The sequence below is a fragment of the Salmo salar genome, chromosome 20, assembly GCF_965601325.2.
Source record: "Salmo salar chromosome 20, fSalSal1, whole genome shotgun sequence".
NCBI lineage: Eukaryota > Metazoa > Chordata > Actinopteri > Salmoniformes > Salmonidae > Salmo > Salmo salar.
The window spans coordinates 20,453,034-20,480,642 of NC_138310.1; the positions used below are offsets into that span (position 1 = coordinate 20,453,034).

The window sequence follows — 27,609 nt, forward strand, 5'->3', positions numbered from 1 at the left end:
AACACTGGAATGGTAGATTTGCAGTGGAAGAAAGTGCAAAGTAGAAATATAAATAATGGGGTGCAAAGGATCAAAATAAATAAATACAGTAGGGGAAGGGGTAGTTGTTTTGGCTAAATTATAGATGGGCTATGTACAGGTGCAGTAATCTGTGAGCCGCTCTGACAGCTGGGGCTTAAAGCTAGTGAGGGAGATAAGTGTTTCCAGTTTCAGAGATTTTTGTAGTTCGTTCCAGTCATTGGCAGCAGAGAACTGGAAGGAGAGGCGGCCGAAGGAGGAATTGGCTTGGGGGTGACCAGTGAGATATACCTGCTGGAGCGCGTGCTACAGGTGGGTGTTGCTATGGTGACCAGCGAGCTGAGATAAGGGGGGACTTTACCTAGCTGGTATTTGAATAACGCGCCACAGGATTCCACTGGCTGTTACGTAGGTGGGACGATTTTGTCCCGCCGACCCTAGAGAGGTTAAGCATGTCCCAGTTTAGGTCACCTAGCAGCACGAGCTCTGAAGATAGATGGGGGGCAATCAGTTCACATATGGTGTCCAGAGCACAGCTAGGGGCAGAGGGTGGTCTATAGCAGGCGGCAACGGTGAGAGACTTGTTTTTAGAGAGTTGTATTTTTAAAAGTAGAAGTTCAAATTGTTTGGGTACAGACCTGGATAGTAGGACAGAACTCTGCAGGCTATCTCTGCAGTAGATTGCAACACCGCCCCCTTTGGCCATTCTATCTTGTCTGAAAATGTTGTAGTTAGGGATGGAGATTTCAGAGTTTTTGGTGGTCTTCCTAAGCCAGGATTCAGACACGGCTAGGACATCCGGGTTGGCAGAGTGTGCTAAAGCAGTGAATAAAACAAACTTAGGGAGGAGGCTTCTAATGTTAACATGCGTAAACCAAGGCTATTACGGTTACAGAAGTCATCAAAAGAGAGTGCCTGGGGAATAGGAGTGGAGCTAGGCACTGCAGGGCCTGGATTCACCTCTACATCGCCAGAGGAACAGAGGAGGAGTAGGATAAGGGTACGGCTAAAAGCTATGAGAATTGGTCGTCTAGGACGTCCGGAACAGAGAGTAAAAGGAGCAGGTTTCTGGGGGCGATAAAATAGCTTCAAGGTATAATGTACAGACAAAGGTATGGTAGGATGTGAATACAGTGGAGGTAAACCTAGGCATTGAGTGATGATGAGAGAGATATTGTCTCTAGACACATCATTGAAACCAGGTGATGTCATCGCATGTGTGGGTGGTGGAACTGAAAGGTTGGATAAGGTATAATGAGCAGGGCAAGAGGCTCTACAGTGAAATAAGCCAATAAACACTAACCAGAACAGCAATGGACAAGGCATATTGACATTAAGGAGAGGCATGCTTAGCCGAGTGATCATAAGGGTCCAGTGAGTAGTGAGGTTGGTTGGGGTCATGGCGATTCAGACAGCTAGCCGTGCCATGGGTATCAAGCTGGCAGAAGATGGTCTGTTTTTAGACATCTCATGCGTTTCCGTCGGTAGATTAGTGGGGTTCTGTGTGGTAGTGGGGACCAATCCAATTGGCAAAATAGTTATAGTTATAGTGGCCCAAGAAAATTGTCCGATAGACCTATTCAGATAGCAGCCGATAAGACAGCTAACGATTAGCGGGCCGCAGATGGGCGTTTAGTTTACGTCGCGACGGAGGGGCCAGTTGGATAACTCCCTCGGGCAGATAACGTCGGTAGTCCAGTCGTGAAGGCCCGTTGGGGCTCCGCATCGGCAGTAAAACGGGTCCGGATAGGTGATTGTAGCCCAGGAGTGCCTGATGGAACTCTTCAGCTGGCTAGCTCCAGAATAATTGATGTTTGCTCCGGGACCGACGTTAGCCAATAGTCACTTGGATAGCAGCTAGCTAGCTGCAAGTTCCAGGTGTAAATGTCCAGAGCTTGCGGTAGAAATCCGGGGATATGGAGAGAAAATAGGTCCGGTATGCTCTGGTCTGAGTCGCGTTATACAAAAACTGGCGATAGCTTTTCGAGCTAAAGGATAGCTGATGACCGCCAACCGTGGTTAGCTGAATACTAACGTTAGCCTGGCTAACTTCTGGCTAGCTTCTGTTGTGGATTTCAGTTTTGAGGTGAATAATACTTTTTTAAAACAATTAGTGAGGCGGGTTGCAGGAGAGTGTTTGGAAGTTGAGTTTTTAGAAAATAAATGTATAAAAACATGCAAAGAAAATATGGAAATATATATATATATATATATACACGGCACACGACAAGACGAGGACAAAGGACGTCTGACTGCTATGCCATCTTGGATATAGAGCCATATGAGCAGAGGTGGGACCAAGTCATTGTTTACAAGTCACAAGTAAGTCTCAAGTCTTTGCACTCAAGTTCCAAGTCAAGTCCCAAGTCAAGACAGGAAAATGTCAAGTCTCAAGTCCTAAACTTTGCGTTTCGAGTCCTAAACAAGTCATAATGTGCTCTTCACCAAATGTAATACCATTTCATATTTTTAACGAGTAATAGTTAGTATATTACATTTACGCAAATCATGAAGGCTTTTAAAAATATCTATACATTTATTACTTTCCAAATAAACGTTATATTTTCATGGACATACATGGGTAGCCATGAGAAAGATTTCAGAATGTATCATCAAAAGGATCCCAGAGATAACATAGTGTCGTTTTGTTAGATAAAATCTTTTTTCAAATCCTAAAAAGGTCCATATAGCATGCACGGTCAATTTTGTATTTCCACTCATTCAATTTGCAAAGAAAGGAATCTGTGAAAATCTCACCCTAAATGTTGTTTCAATGAGTCAAATCACATTCGTATGTATTCCTCAGAGATCCTAGAAGGTAACAAGACTTCACTATCATTAGGGGTGTAGTACATCCTATAGGACACCATATGGTCAGAGAGCGACGCCTTCATGGCACGCCGATGTCATCACTTGAACGACTGTATCTTTGTCAAATAAGCACCAATCGGGGGAAATAAAGCTAGCTAGATAGCCAATGAGCTGGGCTTTATGGGAGTATCCGGAAACCATGTATATGTCGTCAAATGTAGCTACTAACCTTGTATGACAGCATGCCTTTTCATTTTGGACAAAAATTATAAGGATTTTCAGAGTTATAAAGTTATGAAAACTGGTTGTTTTGCAAATGTTGAACTTATAATATGGCTACTAATACTTGGAAAGCTAAATCAAAGTCCCAAGTATACAGATTTGATGATATTTCTGCAGAAAAATGTAATATGAATGCGAATGTCTCCTTCACGATTTGCCCAAATGTACCTGGGGACTTCAAACTAAAAGTCTTGTAGTTCACTCATACTTCAAATTATCCACCTGAAACTTTGCACATACACTGCTGCCATTTTGTAGACACTATTGGAATAACAACCAGAGTGATGGCTAGAACTGTGACCTTTCTCTTGCATTTGAAATATGGTGGTAGAAAAAAAGGTAGTTTTTTTCATTGTATTTTCTTCTACCAGATCTATTGTGTTATATTCTCCTACATTCAATTCACATTTCCACCAACTTCAAAGTGTTTCCTTTGAAATGGTACTAAGAATATGCATATCCTTGTTTCAGGGCCTGAGCTAGAGGCAGTTAGATTTGGTATGTCATTTAGGCGAAAATTGAAAAAAGGGGGCTATCCCTAAGAAGTTTGCGTCCCATGAATTGTAAATAAATCAGACAGTGTCACCAGCAAGGCACCACCACACCTCCAACTCCATGCTTCACAGTGGGAACCACACATGCAGAGATTGTGACGTGGTGAGGTTGGACCCAGGTGTAGAGAAGACACCAGACAAGGAATCAGTGGTTAATGATAAACATAATACTTTACTAAGAAACAGCAGCTGCAGGATCACAGTACACTTGAAAAAACAAAAAAACACTAAGTCTCAAATTCATTCAGGAAACGAACGCACACGGTAAACAATTCAGGCTTCAGCAAAGAGAAACAGAAAACACACTTCTTTTAAAGGGGAAATCATAATGAGTAATAGAACACACCCGAGTGTCAATTGTCTCTAGGATGATCTCTGCCGCCCTCTGGTGACGGGTGGAACCATCACCCGTCACCAGAGGTTGATGGCGCGCTTCAGTCAATAATCCACTTGGTTTCCCTCCTTCAAAATGCATACAAAATGAATCCCAAACGTTACCAATAAACTTATCCAAACAAGTCAATCAACGTTTATAATCAAACCTTAGTACGCAAATAAACGCAAAAAATTTAAGACGGAGAATCGTTATTGTCTTTACTGGAGAAAAATACCAAAGAACACGCTCTCATTCACACGTTTGGAAATACTACAGCCAAAATGGGAGCCACCTAGAAAAACGACAATTTCTAGCTCATTTTTCCAAAACCAGCCTGAAACTCTTTCTAAAGACTGTTGACATCCAGTGGAAGCCCTAGGAACTGCAATCGGGCACGATTTTGCCCTATTATAAAAGTGCCAGCCATTGAAATCAGTGGTAGGATGAAACTTTTTTGGGGGGGATGGTTTGTCCTTGGGGTTTCACCTGCCATTTCACTTCCGCTATACTCACAGACATTATTTTAACAGTTTTAGAAACTTTAGAGTGTATCCTAGCTTCTGGGCCTGAGTAGCAGGCAGTTTACTTTGGGCACGCTTTTCATCCGGACGTCAAAATACCGCCCCTATCCCAAAGAAGTTAAGGGAACAACCGTTGACCCGGTTGGAGGAGCCAAAGAGGCCTTCGGTGTCAGTTTGCCTGGTGTTGGTGTCGGGCAGAGGAGCGGAGAAAGCAGGATCGCGCTCTGATCCAGGTGCTGCAACATTGTTGAATGAAAGCCGAGGCACCCCCGCTTCGGCCTCTTGCTCAGGAAACGGGGGGGACCCAAACTGACACTCGAACGGTGAGAGTCCAGTGGACGAGTTCGGCGGTGTGTTGTTAGCATACTCCACCCAGACGAGGAACTTGCTCCAGTTGCTGGCCTGGGTAGAGACGAAACAGTGGAGGAACTTCTCCAGCTCCTGGTTGGCCCGCTCCGTTTGCCCATTTGTGTGTGGGTGGACTCCAGAGGAGAGACTCACCAACGCCCACCGGCAGGGAGCAGAAGGCTTTACAATACCGTGCAGCGAACTGGGGCTCATGATCCGAGACAATGTCCTGGGGAAGTCCATGTAGTCAAAAGACATGGTTAATCATGAGATCAGAGGTCTCCTTCGCTGAGGGCAACTTGGGTAAGGCAATGAAATGGGCTGCCTTGGAGAACCGATCAATGACCACCAGGATAGTGGTAAGCCCTTGGGATGGAGGTAACACTGTGATAAAGTCTACGGACAGGTGGGACCAGGGCCGGCTGGGGATGGGCAGAGGTTGGCGTCACCCAAGCGGTCGCTGTCGTGAGGACTTGACCTGGATGCGCAGTTAATTGAGAGGAGTGTCCCCATTGTAGTACTTGTGAATGGGCTGATTGCAGAACGTAAAGTATTTTAGTGGGTACCCCGCCGGGGTCAGGTTCTCGGGTCTTGGATTGTCAGACCGTGGTCTCAATACTCCATATCACAGGGGCCACAACGTGGGAGCTGGAGATGATGGGCTCAGAGTCTCTCTCCTCATTAGAGACATTGTGTTGGCGGGACAGGGCGTCTGCGTTCTGATTCTTGGATTCCAGTCGATTGGCTAGTGTGAAATCAAACCTGTTAAAAAACAGAGGCCACCTAGCCTGGCGAGCGTTCAATCTCTTGGCTTCTTGAATGGAAACCAAGTTCTTATAGTACATCCAGATCACGAAAGGATGAGGTGCCCCCTCCAACCAGTGTCTGCACCCCTCAAGGGCCCACTTAACTGCCAAGCGCTCCCGGATGCCTACATCTTAGTTGTGTTCCGCTGGCGAAAACCACTTGGAGAGAAAGGCGCATGGGTGCAGTTTCTTGTCCTCCTCGTTCTGCTGTGAAAGGACTGCCCCTGCTCTGGTGTCTGAGGTGTCCACCTCTGCCACAAAGGAAAGAGTAGGATCAGGATGAACGAGGATGTGTCCGGAGGTGAAACGTCCCTTGAGCTCCATGAATGCCCTGTCAGCCTCAGGAGTCCAGCAAAAACGGGTCTGGGACTTGCGGGATAGGACTGTGAGAGTCGCTGCCACCACACCAAAGTTGCGTATAAAACGTCTGTAAGAACTGGCAAACCCGAGGAACCACTGGATCTGCTTGAGTGAGGTGGGATGGGGCCAGTCGGCAACCGCCTCAACCTTTACGGGATCCATTTGGATTCCTGCAGTAGAGATAATGTGACTCAGGAAGGAAACTTGGGATACGTGGAACTCACACTTCTCTATCTTGACAGTTGACTCTGCAGGAGGCGTATAAGGACTTGGCGGGCGTGCAGTATGTGTTCCGGAAGGGTCTTGGAGAAGATCAGGATGTCGTAGAAGTAAATCTGCAGAGGGACGGGATATTTCATGCAGGGAATTTGTAATTCTCTGGCAAAGTTCTGATCAATCAAATTAACTGCATCCCTGGAGTCCACGAAGGCTTGAATCTGGTGCTGACGGTTTCCCAGTGGAGGGTTGCAGGTAATGACAGACGGTGACTGGGTAGCGGGGGGGGGGGGGGTGTGTAACTTCACAGCTTGTCAGAGTCTCACTTTGTCCTGGCGAGCCCTGGCGTTTCCCGTCAGCTCTGGGCATGTAGCACGGAGATGGTCGAGACCTCCGCAGTAGAGGCAGCAGCCTTCGCACATGCGCCTGTCACGCTCCTGTGGGCTCAGACGTGTGTCCCCCATCTGAATGGGCTCCTCAATGATTCTCCTTGGTGGGTTACAACATTCTTGATCTGGGCAATCTCTGCTGGTCCATGTTTGGGCAGAAGCTTGCTGTGACGTGTTGAGGTAGGACCCAGGTACAGAGAAAAGAACAGACAAGTAATCGGTGGTTAAGGATAAACATAATACTTTACTAAGAATCGGTAGCCGCTGGATCACAGTACACTTGAAAAAACAACAAATTCCAACTCTCGAAAACTCACTCCGGAAAGGAATGCACATGGTAAACAATTCAAGCTTCTGCAAAGAGAAACAGGAAACATACCTCTTTTAAAGGGGAAATCATAATGAGTAATAGAACACACCTGACTGTCATAATTGTCTCTAAGATGGTCTCTGCTGCCCTCTGGTGACAGGTGGAATAATGACAGAGATCATCCGTTCACCTACTCTGCGTCTCACAAAGACACAACGGTTGGAACCAAAAATCTCAAATTTGGACTCATCAGACCAAAGGACAGATTTCCACCAGTCTCATGTCCATTGCTCGTGTTTCTTGGCCCAAGCAAGTCTTTTCTTCTTGTTGGTGTCTTTTTAATAGTGGTTTCTTTGCAATAATTCAACCATGAAGGCCAGATTCACCCAGTTTTCTCTGAACAGTTGATGTTGAGATGTGTCTGTTACTTGAACTCTGAAGCATTTATTTTGGATGCAATTTCTGAGGCTGGTAACTCTAATGAACTTATCCTCTGCAGCAGAGGTAACTATGGGTCTTCCTTTCCTGTGGTGGTCCTCATGAGAGCTAGTTTCATCATAGCGCTTGATGGTTTTTGTGACTGCACTTGAAGAAACTTTAAAAGTTCTAATAATTTTGCGGATGGACTGACCTTCATGTCTTAAAGTAATGACGGAGTGTCATTGCTCTTTGCTTATTTGAGCTGTTCTTGCCATAATATGGAATTGGTATTTTACCAAATAGGGCTATCTTCTATATACCACCCCTACACAACTGATTGGCTCAAATGCATTAAGAAGGAAATAAATTCCACAAATTAACTTTTAACAAAGCACACCTGTTAATTGAAATTTATTCCAGGTGACTATCTCATTAAGCTGGTTGAGAGAATGCCAAGAGTGTGCAAATCTGTCATCAAGGGAAAGGGTGGCTACTTTTTTGGTTACTATATGATTCCATATGTGTTATTTCATAGTTTATTCTACAATGTAGAAAATAGTAAAAATAAAGAAAAACCTTGAATGAGTAGGCGTTCCCAAACTTTTGACTGGTACTGTATATAATTAGTCTAAATCTCAAAGTGTAGCCTAGGTGATATGTCCACACCGATGCTGACATGAGGGGGGCACCATAAAATGTAGCCAAACTTTTAATTACATAAATATAGACTAAACGGCAGTCATATTTGACAAATATAATGTAGGATAATTAACATTAACGTCTAAAGGCTTGATTCTGTTGACATAATCGAGGCACAGTTTGTTCCGAGCAAATGGTCAAAAGAGCGGAGAGAAAGCCACATCACCCACTTTGCAATCTGAGCGGAGGCAGTCAGTATTTTGAAACAATTTAACCATAAACTTAATCGTTTTAAAATTTGGAGGTTTTATGGCATTTTATGAGGCATGTCTTATCTTGTTTCATATTAGCCTAGCCAAATCAGACCATAGAAATGTTGAGGGAATCATTTTATAAACTCTTCCTTATGCCATTGAAACCAGCATTTCTTAAATGTTGTATTGGTTTTAAAATCAACTTTCTTTCATTGCCCAGCAGCCAAAGACATAATCGTGGTCATATTAGCAACCCATGGTAGTTGTTGCATCTTTAGATCTCCCCTCTCAATTTCAAACAGATATTTTCATCTCTGTCACATGAAACCGCTCGCATGTGTGGTGCGCTTTTTAGAACAGTGTGTTCCAGTTAATTGCCATTTTGGAACATTCGCTTGTATCCTATACTATGTGTGCGCATTGCTGCGCTTACCGAACAGCCGGTTGCATCTGGGGACCTGCACAACCAAAAGCATATTTGGCAGCGGGGGATCCAATCATAAAAGGAGGGACTTAGTCTGTGGTGCAAAGGCACATAAAGCCAGTAGCTGCCTTGGCGCTTTACATTGGGGACATTTTTACCAGTCAATCGAACTAATCATGGTGTGTTTCTAATATTGCAAGTTACGCGCCTGCACACAAGTGTATATACATTTCCCATATTTTTTATGTATTGTCATTTAAGGACTGTGTGTATGAGTCCCCTCTATAAGAACTGTTGGGTCGATTTGTCCATATGTGGAACCACTAACGAGTTGGCTAATCAAGACTCCTGACACCTCTTTGTAAAATGAATGCAGACCAGATCCCAACGCACTGTATCTACTTTCTGACAAACTGAAGTGTTTCAGGTTGATAAGATGCATTTGTTTTGTCTTTTAAATGTGTTGTTTGCTCTCCCATAATGAGATGAGTTGGAGGGTTGACTGACTGCAGAGATCTTCATCAGTCTCTGGCTGGCTCGTTGTCAGCATCATGGTGCTTTGACCCTGCTGTGGGCTAATGGTGTCTGGAAAAGCAGAGTGTCATTATAATAAAGGGATGCACATTACTGATGAAAATAGACCTTCCAGCTACCCATTGGCATAGAGGACATGATGCAGATGTCATTCCTCAATATCATGTCTAGACAGCAGGTTTGCAATCTCCAGTTTATGGTTAGAGAATCTGCAGTAGTTCATGTTTTATAATGAGAAGGTTGATTTAAGAATGATTGCATGTAGACTTGTATTTTGTTACACTACTTTTGAAGTTATTGCATCGTCATTCTGTCGCTTTGTTTCATTACTTTCAACACATCACAATATTTCCCACACAAACTTCATTCTAAATTGTCATCTTTCATTGTTACTGACATTCATGACGACAGGGTATGTTGTTATAAATAAGAAATAAGGGCCATACAGTACTTTCTGAGGTTACTGTCACAATTATTTGCAACCTTTCCTTGCAGGACAGCCACAGTGTGGAAGAATCTTAACCCTTTCTGGGGAGAAGAATACACACTGCACCTCCCAACGGGGTTCCACTCGCTCTCCTTCTATGTCATGGATGAGGACACCATTGGGTAAGATGGTCTTCAACAGCTGTCAAAGATAATTCAGAGAATTGTTGTAGTGTGTCAACAAACTCGTTGATAATGGTGTATAAACAAGTTATATCTATATAACCTGTACAGGTATAGTTTTGTATTATAAGAGATGTTCATGATTGTGTTTTGTTTGTTTAGCAGAGCCTGTGATTGAGAGTTTTGTTACCTAGACGGACTGGGTTAGGAGCCATGGATGTGTGTTTTGGAAAAACCTGCATGCTTTGAATAAACAAACATCAACACGCAGATGATACCACAGATTGAAAAATGAAAGACGACCTCAGTATTTTCCTTCCTGTCCTGATCAACGGTCTCATCAGTTTATGAATATATTTTAGCTGTTATATCAGGGAACTCTATAGGATAGTAAGTTATTTTTGGAGAAATATCTCTTGTGAAGTTCTCTTCAGATTGGATATCTTAATTTGGTCACTCTGTTGTCGAAGATCATTTTCCTGTGCAGCAGGAAATGCAAATGGTGGTGTATTCAAGGTTTAAAGAGACTTCTAAAGTTAGTAATTTCCACTTTAAAATTTCAGACTTGACTTGCCCCACTGATAAATGTATCAACCCCTACAAAAATGTCCATTAATTAGAATCCACATAATAATTCACATTTCCTGTTGTTGCTGGATTATTTTCCTGCTGTGAGAAGCAGGGTCAATTTTAAACAATGTATCTGTGTTTTCTATAATACGTTTTTATGAATATGGTATTGCGGTATTAAAATTCTCTATTTTTTGCCCTAGCCATGACGACGTCATTGGAAAGATATTGCTGAGCAAAGACGCCATCGGGGCCCAGGCTAAAGGTATACCTGATCACTATGCCACAATACTGTTGGTGTCTTTAAATGAAAGGGTGGCACCATCATGATGGGGAAAAACTACCAGCACAGAAACAGTTCTAAATGCTTAATGATTTTCAGTGCTGCGGTTGATATCTGTGGGTCTTCTTCTCTGCCTATGCCATGCTAAAGAGGGCAAGCCAAAAGAGGGTCACCAGAGAGGGGTTATTCCCACGACTCTGAGTAAGGCTCTGCCATGTAGGTCACTGTAATTGAGGAGCTGGACCTTTTTTAGGTCCTCTTGCTGGGAAATATTGCCAGTGTATTCTCACTCATCCATGGGTTCTTTTGGAGATGTATTTTCTGATTTATGCTTGTTTATTTGCTCACACACTGTCCGCCTCTTTTTTTTCTTCTGATTTGTCTCTGAGCAACGTGCTCTCATTTCATTGGACAGGCTACAGGCAGAAGGAATGACCTGAACATGGTTACATTTTAGCAGGATTACTCTTTGAATCAGGGTTTACATCAACTCCAGGATCATTCATTGTACAGCTGTCCTTTATGTCTGTCATCCCACTGTAGTCTGTGAGAAGCAGCAAAGCTTTTCAAACAGTCAGCCTGCGGCTTTCTTCACCACAGTACACCTGGCTCTCCTACAGTGGCTTTTAACGTGGGAATTAGTTAGAATTTCTAGCAATACGGTATATCCTTGCACTGCTTTTTCTTATCCATGGCATCTAGGTATAGATGCAAGTGTGTTTGTTAGAAATATATTGTTACTTTGAATGTGCTTTACCGCTACATAAAACTAAATGTGAAACCTTTTCTGTTAGTTAGTGTCTGATACCAGTCCTCTCCTCGGAACATTCTGCATTCAGTCCTGTGATTCACTGCAACATGTTGCCACTGAGTCAACAACTCCTTCACAGGATCTTAGGAATTCTCTCCTCTTTTGGATGTGAAACTGAAGTTACTGCCCTCGCCACCTTGTATATCAACCAGAAATGTCAGCAGCAGTGCCCATATTATAACACACAAAAGGATCCTCTTGTCTTTTGATATACTGTACCTTCAGAAAGTATTCACACCCATTCACTTTTTAAACATTTAGTTGTGTTACAGCCTGAATTTAAAATGGATTAAATAGAGTTTTTTTTTATCACTGGCCTACACACAATACCCCATAATGTCAAAGTGGAATTGTTTTATTAATTCTTACAAATTAATTAAAATGAAAAGCTGAAATGTCTTGTATTCAACCCCTTTTTTTATGGTAAGCCTAAATAAATTCAGCTCCAAAAATGTCCTTAACAAGTCAGACAATAAGTTGCATGGACTCACCCTGTGTGCAATAATAGGGTTTATGATCTTTGAATGACTACCTCATCTCTGTACCCCACACATACAATTATCTGTAAGGTCCCTCAGTTGAGCAGTGAATTTCAAACACAGATTCAACCACAAAGACCAGGGAGGTTATCCAATGCCTCGCCGAAGAAGGGCACCTATTGGTAGATCGATAAAAATAAAAAAGCAGACAGTGAATGTCCCTTTGAGCATGATGAAGTTATTAATTACACTTTGGATGGTATATCAATACACCCAGTCACTACAAAGACACAGGCATCCTTCCTAACTGAGTTGCCGGAGAGGAAGGAAACCGCTCAGGGATTTCACCATGAGGCCAATGGTGACTTTAAAACAGTTACAGTTTAATGGCTGTGAGGGAGGATGGATCAACAACATTGTAGGTACTCCACAGTACTAACCTAATTGACAGAGAGAAAAGAAGGAAGCCTGTACAGAATAAAATGTTTCAAAACATGCATCCTGTTTGCAACAAGGCACTAAAGTAATATTGCAAAAAATGTGACAGTGTTATGTTTGGGGCAAATCCAATACAACACATTACTGAATACTACTCTCCATATTTTCAAGCATGGTGGTGGCTACATCATGTTATGGGTATGCTTGTAATCGTTAATGACTGGGGAGTTTTTCAGGATAAAAAAGAAACAGAATGGAGCTAAGCACAGGCAAAATCCTAGCGGAAAACCTGGTTCAATCTGCTTTCTACCAGATAGACAAATTCACCTTTCAGCAGGACAGTAACCTAAAACACAAGGCCATATCTACACTGGAGTTGCTAACCAAGAAGACAGGGAATGGTCCTGAGTAGCCGAGTTACAATTTTAAATCTACTTGAAAATATATGGCAAGACCTGAATTTTTTTTGTAATCAAGGTGACAGTGACACATTCAAAATCACCTTGCACACTCTTGCTTGCATCTAGCTGATCTAGGGTGTAATCATTAGTCGCAACAGTTGCAAACGAGTGTTTCTATTGGAGAAAATCAGGTATGTTTATCCCTGTTTTATTCCGTTTGCCCTCCGTTTAAGATTTTTTTTCAACAGAATCGGTGGAATGAATACACACCGAACCACCCGCAAACACAGTTCACTTTGATAGCAGACACATACAAACAGCATGATCACTTTGCTCATTGTATAATTCCTTCTCGCATCTATCCTGTCCTCCTACTGTACACCTTCATTGAAAAACTGTGTTTTAGAGACCAGAAAAATGCGAATCCAATGTCAAATCGCCACCATAATAAGAGTTAAAAATGTCCAGTATTTCTGTGTTCATATTTCAAAAGAAACATATGGATTCTTTAGACATTCAGAATGGTGAAAACATACATGCCAAGGGAAAATAGAGAGCCACTTTACAAATGATCACTAACCCAAACAGGTCTATAATAGATAAAAAGACCCTAATAATAGTGGGCATGCAACTTTCAAATAATTTCCCTAATTCTTCCCTACCAGCAAATCAAGGAAATTCTGATGAGCGTGACAAGGTATTGAGGATATTTTTCAACTAAAGTAAAGGACAGTAATGCTATGAGTAAAGTAGGAAGCCCAGGTTTCAATGGGCGATTAAAATATCAACGTGTCATTAAGTGTGCCTGACCAAGTGGTTTTATGTGCTGAGTGAATGGGAGCTGATAATTTAGAGTTTTTTTACTCCTCTGGTCTTGGCTGGTATCTGAAAGAAAACACTAGTCCTCACTGTCCGAGCAACACTGCTGATGGGCTTTATTAAACGATACATACACTACATGACCAAAAGTTTGTGGACACCTGTTTGTCGAACATCTCATTCCAAGATCATGGGCATTAATATGAAGTTGGTCCCCCCCTTTGCTGCTATAACGGCCTCCACTCTTCTGGAAAGGCTTTCCACTAGATGTTGGAACATTGCTGCGCGGACTTGCTTCCATTCAGCCACAAGAGCATTAGTGATGTTGGGCACTGATGTTGGGCGATTAGTCCTGGCTCGCAGTCGGCGTTCCAATTCATCCCAAAGGTGTTCGATGGGGTTGTGGTCAGGGCTCTGTGTAGGCCAGTCAAGTTGTTTGCTTTGTGCATGGGGGCAATGTCATGCTGAAACAGGAAAAGTCTTTCCCCAAACTGTTGCCACAAAGTTGGAAGCACAGAATCGCCTAGAATGTCATTGTATGCTGTAGCATTAAGACTTCCCTTCACTGGAACTAAGGGGCCTAGCCCGAAATATGAAAACAACCCCAGACCATTATTCCTCCTCCACCAAACTTTACAGTTGGCACTATGCATTGGGGCAGTTAGTGTTCTCCTGGCATCCTCCAGACCCAGATTAATCCGTCAGACTGCCAGATGGTGAAGCGTGATTCATCACTCCAGAGAACGCGTGTCCACTGCTCCAGAGTCCAATGGTGGCAAGCTTTACACCACTCCAGCCGACGCTTGGCATTGCGCATGGTGATCTTAGGCTTGTGTGCAGCTGCTCGGCCATGGAAACCCATGAAGCACCCGACGAACAGTTATTGTGCTGACGTTGCTTCCAGGGGCAGTTTGGAACTCTGTAGTGAGTGTTGCAAACGAGGACAGGTGATTTTTACGCGCTATGCACTTCACCACTCAGAGGTCTCGTTCTTTGAGCTTGTGTGGCCTACCACTTCGTGGCTGAGCCGTTGTTGCCTCTAGACGTTTCCACTTCACAATAACAGCACTTACAGTTAGTTGACCAAGGCAGCTCTAGCAGGGCAGAAATTTGGCGAATTGACTTGTTGGAAAGGTGGCATCTTATGCCAGTGCCACATTGAAAGTCACTGAGCTCTTCAGTAAGGCCATTCTACTGCCAGTGTTTGTCTATGGAGATTGCATGGCTGTGTTCTAGATTTTATACACCTGTCAGCAACGTGTGTGGCTGAAATAGCCGAATCCATTCATTTGAAGGGATGTCCACATACTTTTGTATATATTGTGTATGTGTTGTAAAATGTCCCCTGTGTCCAGGGTTGGATAACTGGCTGAATCTAACCCGGGTGGACCCAGATGAGGAGGTGCAGGGGGAGATCCACCTGGGTCTGGAGCTTCTCAGAGATGCCAAGAGGATAGGACTGCGCTGCCATTTCATAGAGGCCAGGTAATACACCCACTTTATTGCCTAATTGATGCTACTGTAAGCCGTTATGGTCTCTTGTTGAAATATATAACTGCTTCTTCAATCTCAAAAGGTTGTCAAAATGCTCATCCTCTGTATGACAGATCATCATGCAGTGCTTTGTGGTTGAATTCACAATATCTGTCATTCACCTTATGAGCATTAACTTCCAGAGAGATAAAAACTTGTTAGACAATATTTCATGTTACCAGGAATATCACACTCCGCTTCAGTGTTTTATAAAAGAGTCTCGAATGCACAATATGGAAATTGTGAGATTTTAAGGTTGATTTGGCAGAGGGATCTTAATTGTGACATTGAGGAGGATGTATGGAAAAAATATTGTTTCCAATGTAGGGTGGTGCACCAGGGTTGCAAGGGTGAAATGTACACATTATAAGATTGTTCATATGTACTATTGGACCTACCCCAGTTAGATGAAATAAATTGGGTTTATTGCAAAATAATGTATGCTGGAAATGCAAGGGTGAAATAGGTACCTTTCTGCATGCTATATGGGATTGTCGCATGGTATTCCTTTTCTGGAAGGAGGTTCTTCAAAAGCTTGAAGAATGGATGGGACAGCCTATCCCAGAGTTCCCACAGCTGTTCTTATTAGGGGATATATCTATTTTATCAGTGGTGTAAAGTACCTAAGTAAAAATACTTGAAAGGACTACTTAAGTTGTTTTTTGGGGTATCGGTACTTTACTTTACTATTTATATTTTTTACTACTTTTACTTTTACTTCGCTACATTCCTAAAGAAATGTATGTACTTTTTATGCCGTACATTTTCCCTGACACGCAAAAGTACTTTTTTCAATCTGAATGCTTATCAGGACAGGAAAATGTTCCCATTCCCACACTTATCAAGAGAACATCCGTGGTCATCCCTGCTGCCTCTGATCTGACGGACTCACTAAGCTAATGCTTTGTTTGTAAATGATGTCTAAGTGTTGGAGTGTGCCCCTGGCTATCTGTAAACAAAACCCCACCCCCAAAAAACAATGATGATATCTGGTTTGCTTAATATAAGGAATTTTTTATTATTTATACTTGTACATTTACTTTTGATACTTAAGTATATTTTAGCAATTACATTTACTTTTGATACTTAAGTATATTTAAAACAAAATACTTTTAGATTTTTACTCAAGTAGAATTTTACTGGGTGACTTTCACTTTCATTTTCTATTAAGATATCTTTACTTTTACTCAAGTATGACAATTGGGTACTTTTTCCACCACTATATTTTAGCACCAGATGTTAGCAAAGAAAAGTTTGGTTTTGCCTCAATGGTATTTTCATACTAGACTGATAAGAGTGCAGATTGTCTGAAATCAACAGATTGGCTCCAACTCATGGTGGAGACTGCATCTCATGAATCAATGATAGCAAAATGACAGGAGAGGAAAGGGAAATTTAGTATGATATGGGATCACTTTTTGAATTATATATGGGACATGCGCGTGAGAAGCGAGGGTTTAAGTTAGAACAAATAATTTAATTGATTATTATTATAACTTTTTAAAATTATTATTATTATTATTACTTGCTGTTTAATATTCCAACCACTGATATATGGTTGAAAGGTGCTGTCTTTTTTTCCTGTCTTGTTGGGTGTTATGTTTTTATTATTATTAGTGATATGTAATGTCAAATTGATAAAAAAAATCATAAAAAACTTTATTGACAATATCTGCAATGCTCATCAATCAATAGTGCCTGAATAAGTATTCATACCCCTTGACTTATTTCACATTTTGTTGTGTTACAGCCTGAATTCAAAATTGATTGAATACAAAAATCGCTTTCTATGCGTGAGAACTTTTTGTATTTTTCTTGTCGTCAAATCCCTGCCAAAAGTCAGGTGACCGAAGCGCTTCCAAATATGGAGATGCTGTCAAGAAACACTGGCATGTTTTATCATCGGACCCAGCTTTGCCAGCTGAATTTAAGAATCCACCACTTATTGTATATAAGAGAGGTCGAAATTTCTGCAATAAATTGGTCCATGCCAACTGCCAGCCACGAAAGAAAATCAGCCAGGCACTTTTACGCCCTATAAATGCAGGGGTTGTGCACTGTGCAATGATATGATGAAGTGTGAATATTTCTGCCACCCACATACAGGTTCCAAATAGATTACATTATTACGTGCTCAAACCCACCCATGTTATCTACATAAATGTCCATGTGGGCTGTGTTTTGTAGGTAAAACCTCTTGTTCTCTCAAACAGAGAATTCGTGAACATAAAAGTTAAATCAGGAGTAACAACAGGGATTATCCAGTCGCAGTACATTTTAATGAACAAGAACATGACATTCTACCTTTAGGTACTGTGGCATAGAGAAAGTTAAGATATCAGACAGGGGAGGTGATATAGATAATACTCTGAGCAAAATATAATGTTTTGGGATTTTCACCCTCCAGAAATTATTTCCTAAAGGTCTTAATGATGAAATGCCTATGTATGTTATGTTGTAAATGTGAACATTAATTAATGCTCCCATTTCAAATTTCTCAGACGTTTTTCTTGCGCTATTCCCAATGATTTAAGAAAACCTGCTTGATGGGTCGATGTCCTCATTGTGGTTTTACAGATGTGTTTAATACGTTTTATGTACACACTTTATTAAATATTTATGAAATGCACATTGTTATATTTGGTAACACTCATTTTCCCTCGACTCCAACCCCATTCGATGCATGGAACGGATGTGGGTGGAGCTATGTCTACATAAGGATGCTAATTTTAAAACAACTCACAAAAACCCTGAGGAAGGCCTTGAGGCCGATACGTAAAGCTTATTAAAGAGCAGTGATACTATCAAGAGCAGTGTGGGGGTTCCTTCTTTTTTCTCATCGTATTTAACTGTTACCATGCACCTGCAAAAAAGATAGCTCAGATGTGCGAATGCCTTTTGAGTTAAGATTATTTAAGTCAAAACTGTAACTCGGCCACTCAGGAGCATTCACTGATATCTTGGTAAGCATCTCCAGTGTAGATTTGGCCTTGTTTTAGGTTATTGTCTTTCTGAAAGGTGATTTAAACTCCCAGTGTCTGATGGAAAGCAGACTGAACCAGGCATTCCTCTAGGATTTTGCCTGCGCTTAGCTCCTTAGCTCCATTCCGTTTGTTTTTAGTCCTGAAAAACTCCCAAGTCCTTAACGATTACAAGCATACCCATAACATGTTGCAGCCACCACTATGCTTGAAAATATGGAGAGTGGTTGGATTTTCCCCAAATCCCCCCCCCCCCCCACTTTGTATTCAGAAACAAAATGTAATGGCTTTGCCACATTTTTTGCAGTATTACTTTAGTGCCTTGTTCCAAGCAGGATGCATGTTTTGGAATATTTGTATTCTGTACAGGCTCCCTTATTTTCACTCTGTCAATTAGGTTAGTATTGTGGAGTAACTGCAATGTTGTTGATCCATCCTCAATTTTCTCCAATCACAGCCATGTAAACTGTGTAACTGTTTTAAAGTCACCATTAGCCTCGTGAATACTTTCTTAAGGTACTGTATGTTATTGACGTCGCCTTTATTCTTAAAATAAGTCCCAGAGGAGATTGTGTTTACCCGCTTGTTGAAGTGCCAGCAAACACCAAGGCCACAGAGTTACAGAAAGCAGATTTTGAGGAGGATACGCTCATTTAGAAAGAGGAATGTGCCACAGAGAAAGCCATTAAGAAATGAGAGGCAGAGAGGTCCCAGAGAGGGTTTCAGTAACGTGATGGGGACTGAGCACTGTAAGCATGGCATCTGTCCAGCTTGGCTGTTTCTGCAGGGTTTGAGCAATCAGTGGCAATGTGCTCAAGACCCCCTGAAGGAGGGCTTCTAACTAGATCTGGCAAGCTCTCATTACTGCCTAACGTTTGAGATTAGGGGTTTCAATGTAGTTATTTTCTACTAAATTAATCCTAACAACATTTGTACACTGTAGTGATGTCTGATAGATATCTCCGTAATTCATTGGTTATGCGTGTCATCGTCATAACCGGATGTGACTGACCTAGCGAACTACGCTAATAGGACTAACCTAGCAGTGAGTACTAGTAGCTCGGTGAACTGCATGTTAATTGCCTGATTTAAGAGTTTGTAACATAACTAAACCGGATAATTCACAGCCTGGCCTACATCATGACATGTTGTCAGAATTAAAGAACTCACACGCCGAAGATTAGTGGGGAAATGTAGAAATTCAACCTACCAGAGCCGTTCGATTTCTCACAGCCGTCGCCATCGGCATGGCTGATCTGGAGACAACGTTTTTCCTGTTTTCGAGTAGCATCGAAACTGGATAAGGAGACCGGTGTGGTGCAGGTGAATTCACTAGTTTATGCAATGGGGAAAGATGCAGAGATTTTCTACAATGCATTCTCCTTTGATTACTTTAATGATGAGTTCAACAATGATGTGGTGATCGAAAAACTGAATGAACATTTTGTGCCACGGCGCAACGTGATTCACGAATGAGCATGTTTCCATAAACGGATTAAAATAAAAAGGGGAGAGAGACAGTGGAATCTTTTGTGAGGAATCTGTATGAGCTAGCTGAACACTGCGAGTTTGGAACTACAAAGGACGAACAAATAAGGGACAGGATTGTGATTGGCATTATGGACTGTGATCTTTCACAAAAGCTACAGCTGGAGACACTGGAGAAGGCGATGCAAATCACACGCCAGTCAGAGCAGATAAAGAAGCAGCACGTGGACATGCGAGCGGGAGCTGAGAACTACGTTGATGAGGTGAGAGGCAAACCACAGCATTACAACAAACATTCTAAGCAGACTGCAGGCAGCCAGAACAAACCGTTTAAGCAAAGAAACAGTCAGTCAAAACAGGGGAATTTCTCACGTTGTAACCACAGCCATGATTACAGTGAAAATTGTCCATCACTCAACGAAAGATGCAGGAAGTGTAACGAAATGGGGCATTTTGAGATTGCATGCAAAACTAAAATGGTCAAAGAAGTTACAGCTGAGGATGTAGAGGAAATGCAAGGGGCATTCTTTTTAGGATCAGTTACTAAGTAGTCTGAAGATCAGTGGCATGTTGAGCTCCCAGTAAATGGCACACCTGTAAAGTTCAAGATTAACACTGGTGCTGATATTAGAGTGATGTCTCAGAGCACTTACCAGAGAATGCCACAGCGCCCCCGGCTGGTTAACATTGTAACTGACGTTCGCAGCCCAGGTGGCAGGATTGACTATGGGAGTGAAAGAAAGGGAGAAAAGTACAAATTCTGGATCTTTGTGATTCAAGAACCATATGCTAATAACCAAGTTAGCAGAACCGTTGCATGCAAGATGAGTTTGTTCCTCAGAGCAGATGAGATCAGCACAGATGTGTTTGGAGAGATAGGGCTACTGAACTGTGAACCGGTCAAGATTGAACTTAGGTCCGATGCAGTCCCCTATTCTCTGACTTCGCCATCCGGAATTCCTTTTCCACTCCTTCCAAAAGCGGAGGATGAACTCGACAGAATGGAGAAAAAATGGCATCAGAGGGAGTAACCGAGTCTGCAGACTGGTGTGTTCCCATGGTGCTGGTGATGAAGAAAAATGGCAAAGTGAGAACATGCATAGACTTAAAACGACTCAACGAAGCAGTGAAACGGGAGAGGTTCATCTTACCCACCTTGGAGGATATAGTACCCAAGCTATCCAGGGCAAGAGTCTTCTCCACACTCAATGCGTCTAGTGGTTTTGGTCAGATACCATTTGAACCCAGCTGCAACCCATCAAAGAGTCAGGACTAAAGCTGAACAAAAACAAGTGCCACTTTGGGAAGTCGGAGATCCAGTACTTCGGTCATGTGATCGGAGCGGATGGGATAAAGCCGGATGACGGCAAAGTGAAAGACGTCTCCGAGATGCCCAGTCCAACAAACATCATTGAGCCGGGCCTGTCATCAGTGCTACACCCCATCACTGAGCTATTGAAAAAAGAGATGTGGGGAGACCCACAGGAGCAGGTATTGGCATACTACAATGCCGGAAAACCAAATGTGGTCAGTGCAGACGCAAGTAGCTATGGCCTCGGAGCTACACTCCTATAGGAACAAGAGGGAGGCGAGCTCCATCCTGTTGTGTTTCTTGTTCACGCACAGAGACTGAGAGAAGGTATGCGCAAATTGAAAAAGAGTACCTTACAGGTATGTGCATGCGAATGATTTGCCCACTACCTGCAGGGGATGGGTAGCTTTGTTTTACATACAGACCATAAGCCACTCGTTCCATTGATCAACACGTACGACCTGGACAAAGCACCACTCAGGTGTCAGCAACTGCTCATGCGCCTCATGCGTGTCAATGGGAAAGCAGTGTTCCCTGGGAAGCAGTTAGTGGTGGCTGACACACTGTCAAGAACCCCACTGAAAGAAAACACGTCAGACACAGAAGAAGTCAAAGCATATGTGGAAGCTGTGGGGAAGAACAGACCAGTGTCTGCACACAGGTCGGATGACATCAGAGAGGCGACACGCAACGATGCAGACCTCCAAATGGTCATGGGCTACATCCGAAAAGGCTGGCCTCAGAGAATGGTGCAGCTACCTTACTCGCTACAGGGATACCACACAGCGAAAGCGCATCTATTAGAGCGGGACGGACTTGTGCTATATCAAGACAGGATTGTCAACCCAGCTTCACAGAGGGAAAAAGTTCTACAACAGATACACAAAGGTCACATGGGGCTGACAAAGTGCAGAGAAAGAGCCAAGATGTCGGTGTGGTGGCCAGGCATCAGCGCCCACATCGTGAGAAAAGTGATGTCATGCAGGTTCTGTACAGAGAACAAACCAACTCAAAAGAGAGAACCACTTGTCATCACACCTTTACCTAAGGGTCCGTGGCAGAAGATCGCAGCCAACCTGTGTGAGCTATAGGGCAAGAAATACCTCATAGTGGTGGACTACTATTCTAGGGACATAGAAATAGCTCACCTGCCCACTACCACTAGCCAGCAGGTCATCACCCGCCTCAATGGTATGTTTGTAAGATGGGGGATACCTACCGAGCTCGTTAGCGACAACGCTACTCAGTTTGTCTGCACTGAGTTCAAGGAGTTCAGAAAGAAGTATGATTTTGCTCATACCACCTCCGGTCTCCATTACCCGCAGGCAAATGGAGCTGCGGAGAGAGCTGTATAGACAGCTAAGCAAATTCTTAAACAACCAGACCCACACATGACTCTAATGTGCTACCGAGACACGCCCATCAGCGCAACAGGAGCAAGCCCAGCGCAACTCATGACTGGACGTCAGATCTGGACGACGGTCCCCGTGATTGATGGGAAACTCCAACCAAAATGCATCAGCCACAACGGTGTTAAACAGAAGGACCAGAAAGCCAAACAAGTTTAGCAGTCCTTCTATAACAGGAGGCATTCAGTGCACCCCCTACTGGAATTACACCCTGGACAGAGTGTAAGAGTCAAGCTGGACGGAGAGAAAGGATGGAAAACACCAGCAGCTGTCATCAGCAAATCTCCAGAGCCGAGATCCTATGTTGTGGAAACTGAACACGGCACCATTGCTCAGAGAAACAGGCGACACCTTCATGCTTTTCCAGAGTCACCTACTCCAGAGAGACAGCAGCAGAACAACAAAAGACTCACCCAGTCTACCAGTGAGGGCACTCAGGCCCCGCCTGTGAGCCAGCCAGCTCCCTCACTCAGTCCACCACCTCAGCCAGCCTCACCACAACTGGTGAGAATGACCTTGACAGGTAAAACTACCACTGAGGTTCATAGACACCTGAGAAAAAAAATAGGAAAGAAAGAGGTATAGGAACAGAAACTGTTTCGGGGCAGAATAATCCTTATGTTGCTGTGGACAAAGGGCTGTCTACCCCTATGTCCTAGTTGACAGAGTTATGTGTATTGTCGATGTTAGAGAAGAAAAAAATATATATACTGTATGTTATTGAGATACAAATATTTGTATTTGTATTAGGTAGAGAGGATGTTGTAGTTTTGATTTCTCTCAGAAAAGCCGATATGTAGTAATGTCTGATAGATATGACTGACCTAGTGAACTACGGTAATAGGACTAACCTAGCAATGAGGACTAGCAGATAGTAGCTCGGTGGGCTGCATGTTAATTGTCTGATTTAAGAGTTATTAAACATAACAAAACCGGATAATTCATGCCGGGTCTCCATCATGACATACACCAACTTCTGTGCAAAGGGTGAGAACCAAGAATAATGAGGATACCGTTCCCGAGAATTCAGATTAGGGGATGAAACAACTTTGTTTTCTCTCATGGAAGCAGAGCACCGCATGGGAAACATCCCACAAGCACAAACTGGTTGAATTAACGTTGTTTCAACTAAATTTGGCTACATATTGCGACGTGGAATCATGGAGCAAATTGGATTTGAAAAAAGACATAAACTGATTTGAAGGTGGCATTTCAACCACAGTATTATGTCATCATTGTAACCGATTTTCAACATAAACCAATCTTTAAAAAAAATGTCATGACAGGCCTGATGGAAACAGAAAAATGTTGGGTAACTTTCAAAAAGTTTACAAAACAAAATACGCTACACACAGTAGGATCTTTTTGTGTCTGTAAAATTAATTATGCAAGAAATGTTGGTGGATACACTTATGCGCAAATATTTATATATTAACCATCATATTAAAGAACTTGGAGTCACGCGATGACATGTTGTGTGGTCCTCCCACTACGACGCGTCAGGAAAGCATGCCGTTTATAAGGCTAAAGATGAAATAAGTTATGGTGAACTTCACAGGGTGGAGAAAGGTGATGAACTTGATGCTCCTTTCCAATCAATTCTATATGTATTTGCGATTCGATATTCCAAGCATATTGCTCACCATAGAGAGACAGAGAGAGTCATGAGAAAATTACTTTTGATTAGTCATGAGAATAAAAGTGCTGAAAACAAATTGTCTCCCTATTTAAAAAGCAGATGGAGAACAAGCTATGAAGGAAAAATACTGGCGTTCTGGTGCAGGTACAGCCAATTAGCGCAAAAATAATATTGCAATAGTTAAAACGATACGATATATATCGTCAAAAATAATATCCAGATATGTAACTGTATAAATTTTTTCCCGATCACTATTGATTACTACCATTGTGCTATCTTGAGAATGATTAAATTGAGACCTTTTAATAACTAAATATATTCACTGTTACTATCAAAGTCATTCCAAAGGGTAGGTTTAACAAAGCAAATTAAATGTAACCATACTTTATAAGTTATGTAGCATCAATTATACTATTTAGGCCTATATAGCATTTGCAAAGTCATCAACAGATATTGTTTCAATTCAAACCAGGGTTCAACTAAAAATAGACAAACATATAGGCCTAGGGTATCAAGCTTTCATTGATATCAAATGTAATCTTCACGTTCATGTTTAATATGTTCAATTCACCTCTCCATCTCAACCAACAATCTAAGTTAAAGAATAGGACTAAATCAAACTGTATTTAAAGTGCATTTAATGTTTGATTAGATTTAGTCCTATTTTTTTACTTCGATTTTTGCTTGAGATGGGAGTCATGAATCCAACATATAAATGATTCATTTGTAGACAAACTGGATATTTATATTTTGTTTGGTTGTCAATGCAACAAAATATAAACATTTGAAGGAGAGGCATTTTCTGCTTGGATAGTTCCATCTATGCCACTGAATTAGTCTGGCTTTAATTCCAGTTTGTCTACAAATTAATAATTAATATTTTGGGGTATTTTATTAGAATCCCCATTAGCTGTTGCAAAAGCAGCAGCTACTTTTCCTGGGGTCCACACAAAACATGAAACATGACATAATACAGAACATTAATAGACAAGAACAGCACTACATCAATTAAAACAATTACAAAAGGCATATACAGTTCATTCGGAATGTATTCAGACCCCTTGACTTTTTACACATTTTGTTACGTTACAGCCTTATTCTAAAATTGATTAAATCATTTTTTCCCCCTCATCAATCTACACACAATACTCCAGAATGACAAAGGAAAAACCGGCTTTTAGAAATGTTGGTACATTTATTTTAAAAGAAAAAAGTATTCAGACCCTTTACCCTTTACTCAGTACTTTGTTGAAGCAATTTTGGCAGTGGTTACAGCCTCGAGTCTTCTGGGTATGACGCTACAAGCTTGGCACACCTGTATTTGGGGAGTTTCTCCCATTCCACTCTGCAGCTCTGTCAGGTTGGATGGGGAGCGTTGCTGCGCAGCTATTTTCATGTCTCTCCGGAGATGTTTGATCAGGTTCAAGTCCGGGCTCTAGTTGGGCCACTCAAGGACATTCAAAGACATGTCCCGAAGCCACTCCTGCACTGTCTTGGCTGTATGCTTAGGGTTGTTGTCCTGTTGGAAGGTGAACCTTTGCTCCAGTCTAAGGTCCTGAGCGCTTTGGAGCAGGTTTTCATCAAGGATCTCTGTACTTTGCTCCGTTCATCTTTGCCTCTATCCTTACTAGTCTCCCAGTCTATGCCACTGAAAAACATCCCCACAGCATGATTCTTCCACCACCATGCTTCACCGTAGGGATGGTGCCAGGTTTCCTCAAGACGTGACGCTTGGCATTCAGGCCAAAATCTTGCTTTCCTCAGACCAGAGTATCTTGTTTCTCATTTGTCTGAGAGTCTTTAGGTACCTTTTGGAAAACTTCAAGCGGGCTGTCATGTGCCTTTTACTGAGGAGTGGCTTCCGTCTGGCCACTCTAACATAAAGGCCTGATTGGTAGAGTGCTGCAGAGATGGTTGTCCTTCTGGAAGTTCCTCCCATCTCCACAGAGGAACTCTAGAGCTCTGTCAGAGTGACCATCGGATTCTTGGTAACCTCCCTGACCAAGGCCCTTCTACCCCGTTTGCTCAGTTTTGCCAGGCGGCCAGCTCTAGGAAGCGTCTTGGAGATTCCAAACTTCTTCCATTTAAGAATGATGGATGCCACTGTGTTCTTATGGACCTTCAATGCTGAAGAATTTTTTTTGGTGCCCTTTCCCAGTTCTGTGGCTCTACACAATCCTGTCTTGGAGCTCTACGGACAATTCCTTTGACCTCATGGCTTAGTTTTTGCTCTGACATGCACTGTCAACTGTGGGACCTTATATAGACAGGTATGTGCCTTTCCAAATCATGCCCAATCAATTGAATTTACCACAGGTGGACTCCAATCAGGTTGTAGAAACATCTCAAGGATGATCAATGGAAACAGGATGGCCCTGAGCTCATAGCAAAGGGTATGAATACTTATGTAAATAAGTATTTATTTATTTATTTGCGAACATTTCTAAAAGCCTGTTTTCACTTTGTCATTATGGGGTATTGTCTGTAGATTGCTGAGAATTTAAAAAAAAAATCAATTTTAGAATAAGGCTGTAATGTAACAAAATGTGGAAAAAGTCAAGGGGTCTGAATACTTTCCGAAGTCACTGTATGTTGGATTCACGTCTCCATCTCAACCAAGTTAAAGAATAGGACTAAATTAAATCAAATCAAACATTAAATGGATGCAGTCTATCACAGTGCCATCCGTTTTGTCACCAAAGCCCCATATACTACCCACCACTGCGACCTGTATGCTCTCGTTGGCTGGCCCTCGCTTCATATTTGTTGCTAAACCCACTGGCTCCAAGTCATCTATAAGTCTTTGCTAGGTGAAGCTCCGCCTTATCTCAGCTCACTGGTCACCATAGCACCCACCCAACCGTAGCATGCGCTCCAGCAGGTATATTTCACTGGTCATTCCCAAAGCCAACACCTGCTTTGGCCGCTTTTCCTTCCAGTTCTCTGCTGCCAATGACTGGAACGAATTGCAAAAAAAATCGCTGAAGTTGGAGACTTATATCTCCCTCACCAACATTAAGCGTCAGCTATCAGAGCAGCTTACTGATCGCTGCAACTGTCCACAGCCCATCTGTAAATAGCCCATCCAACCACCTACCTACCTCATCCCCATATTTGTTTTTGTTTTTCTGCTCTTTTGCACACCAGTATTTCTACTTGCACATCCTCATCTGCACATCTATCACTCCAGTGTAAATTGCTAAATTGTAATTACTTCGCCACTATGGCCTATTTATTGCCTTACCTCCTTACTCCATTTGCACATACTATATACAGATTTTTCTATTGTGTTATTGACTATATGTTTGTTTATCCCATGTGTAACTCTGTTGTTTTTGTCACAGTGCTTTGCTTTATCTTGGCCAGGTCGCAGTTGTAAATGACAACTTGTTCTCAACTTGCCTACCTGGTTAATTAAAGATGAAAAAAAAAAAAAAAATATGCATTTTAAATAAAAGTTTTATTTAATTTAGTCCTATTTTTTAACTTTAATTATTGGTTGAGATGGAGATGTGAATCCAACGTAAAATTATTAATTTGTAGACAATTTGTTGACATCCAAACACATTTCGGTA

The 27,609-nt window shown here is 42.2% G+C and overlaps 1 protein-coding gene across 1 annotated transcript in view; it reads left to right on the forward strand.

Moving 5' to 3' along the window:
* LOC106579924 (rasGAP-activating-like protein 1) overlaps nucleotides 1-27,609 on the forward strand; it is a 61,508-nt gene that overhangs the window by 7,456 nt on the left and 26,443 nt on the right. Inside the window, exons 3-5 of the mRNA XM_014160328.3 lie at nucleotides 9,758-9,871; nucleotides 10,645-10,706; nucleotides 15,028-15,157. Coding sequence (XP_014015803.3) covers nucleotides 9,758-9,871; nucleotides 10,645-10,706; nucleotides 15,028-15,157 — 306 coding nt within the window. The remainder of the gene's footprint in view (nucleotides 1-9,757; nucleotides 9,872-10,644; nucleotides 10,707-15,027; nucleotides 15,158-27,609) is intronic.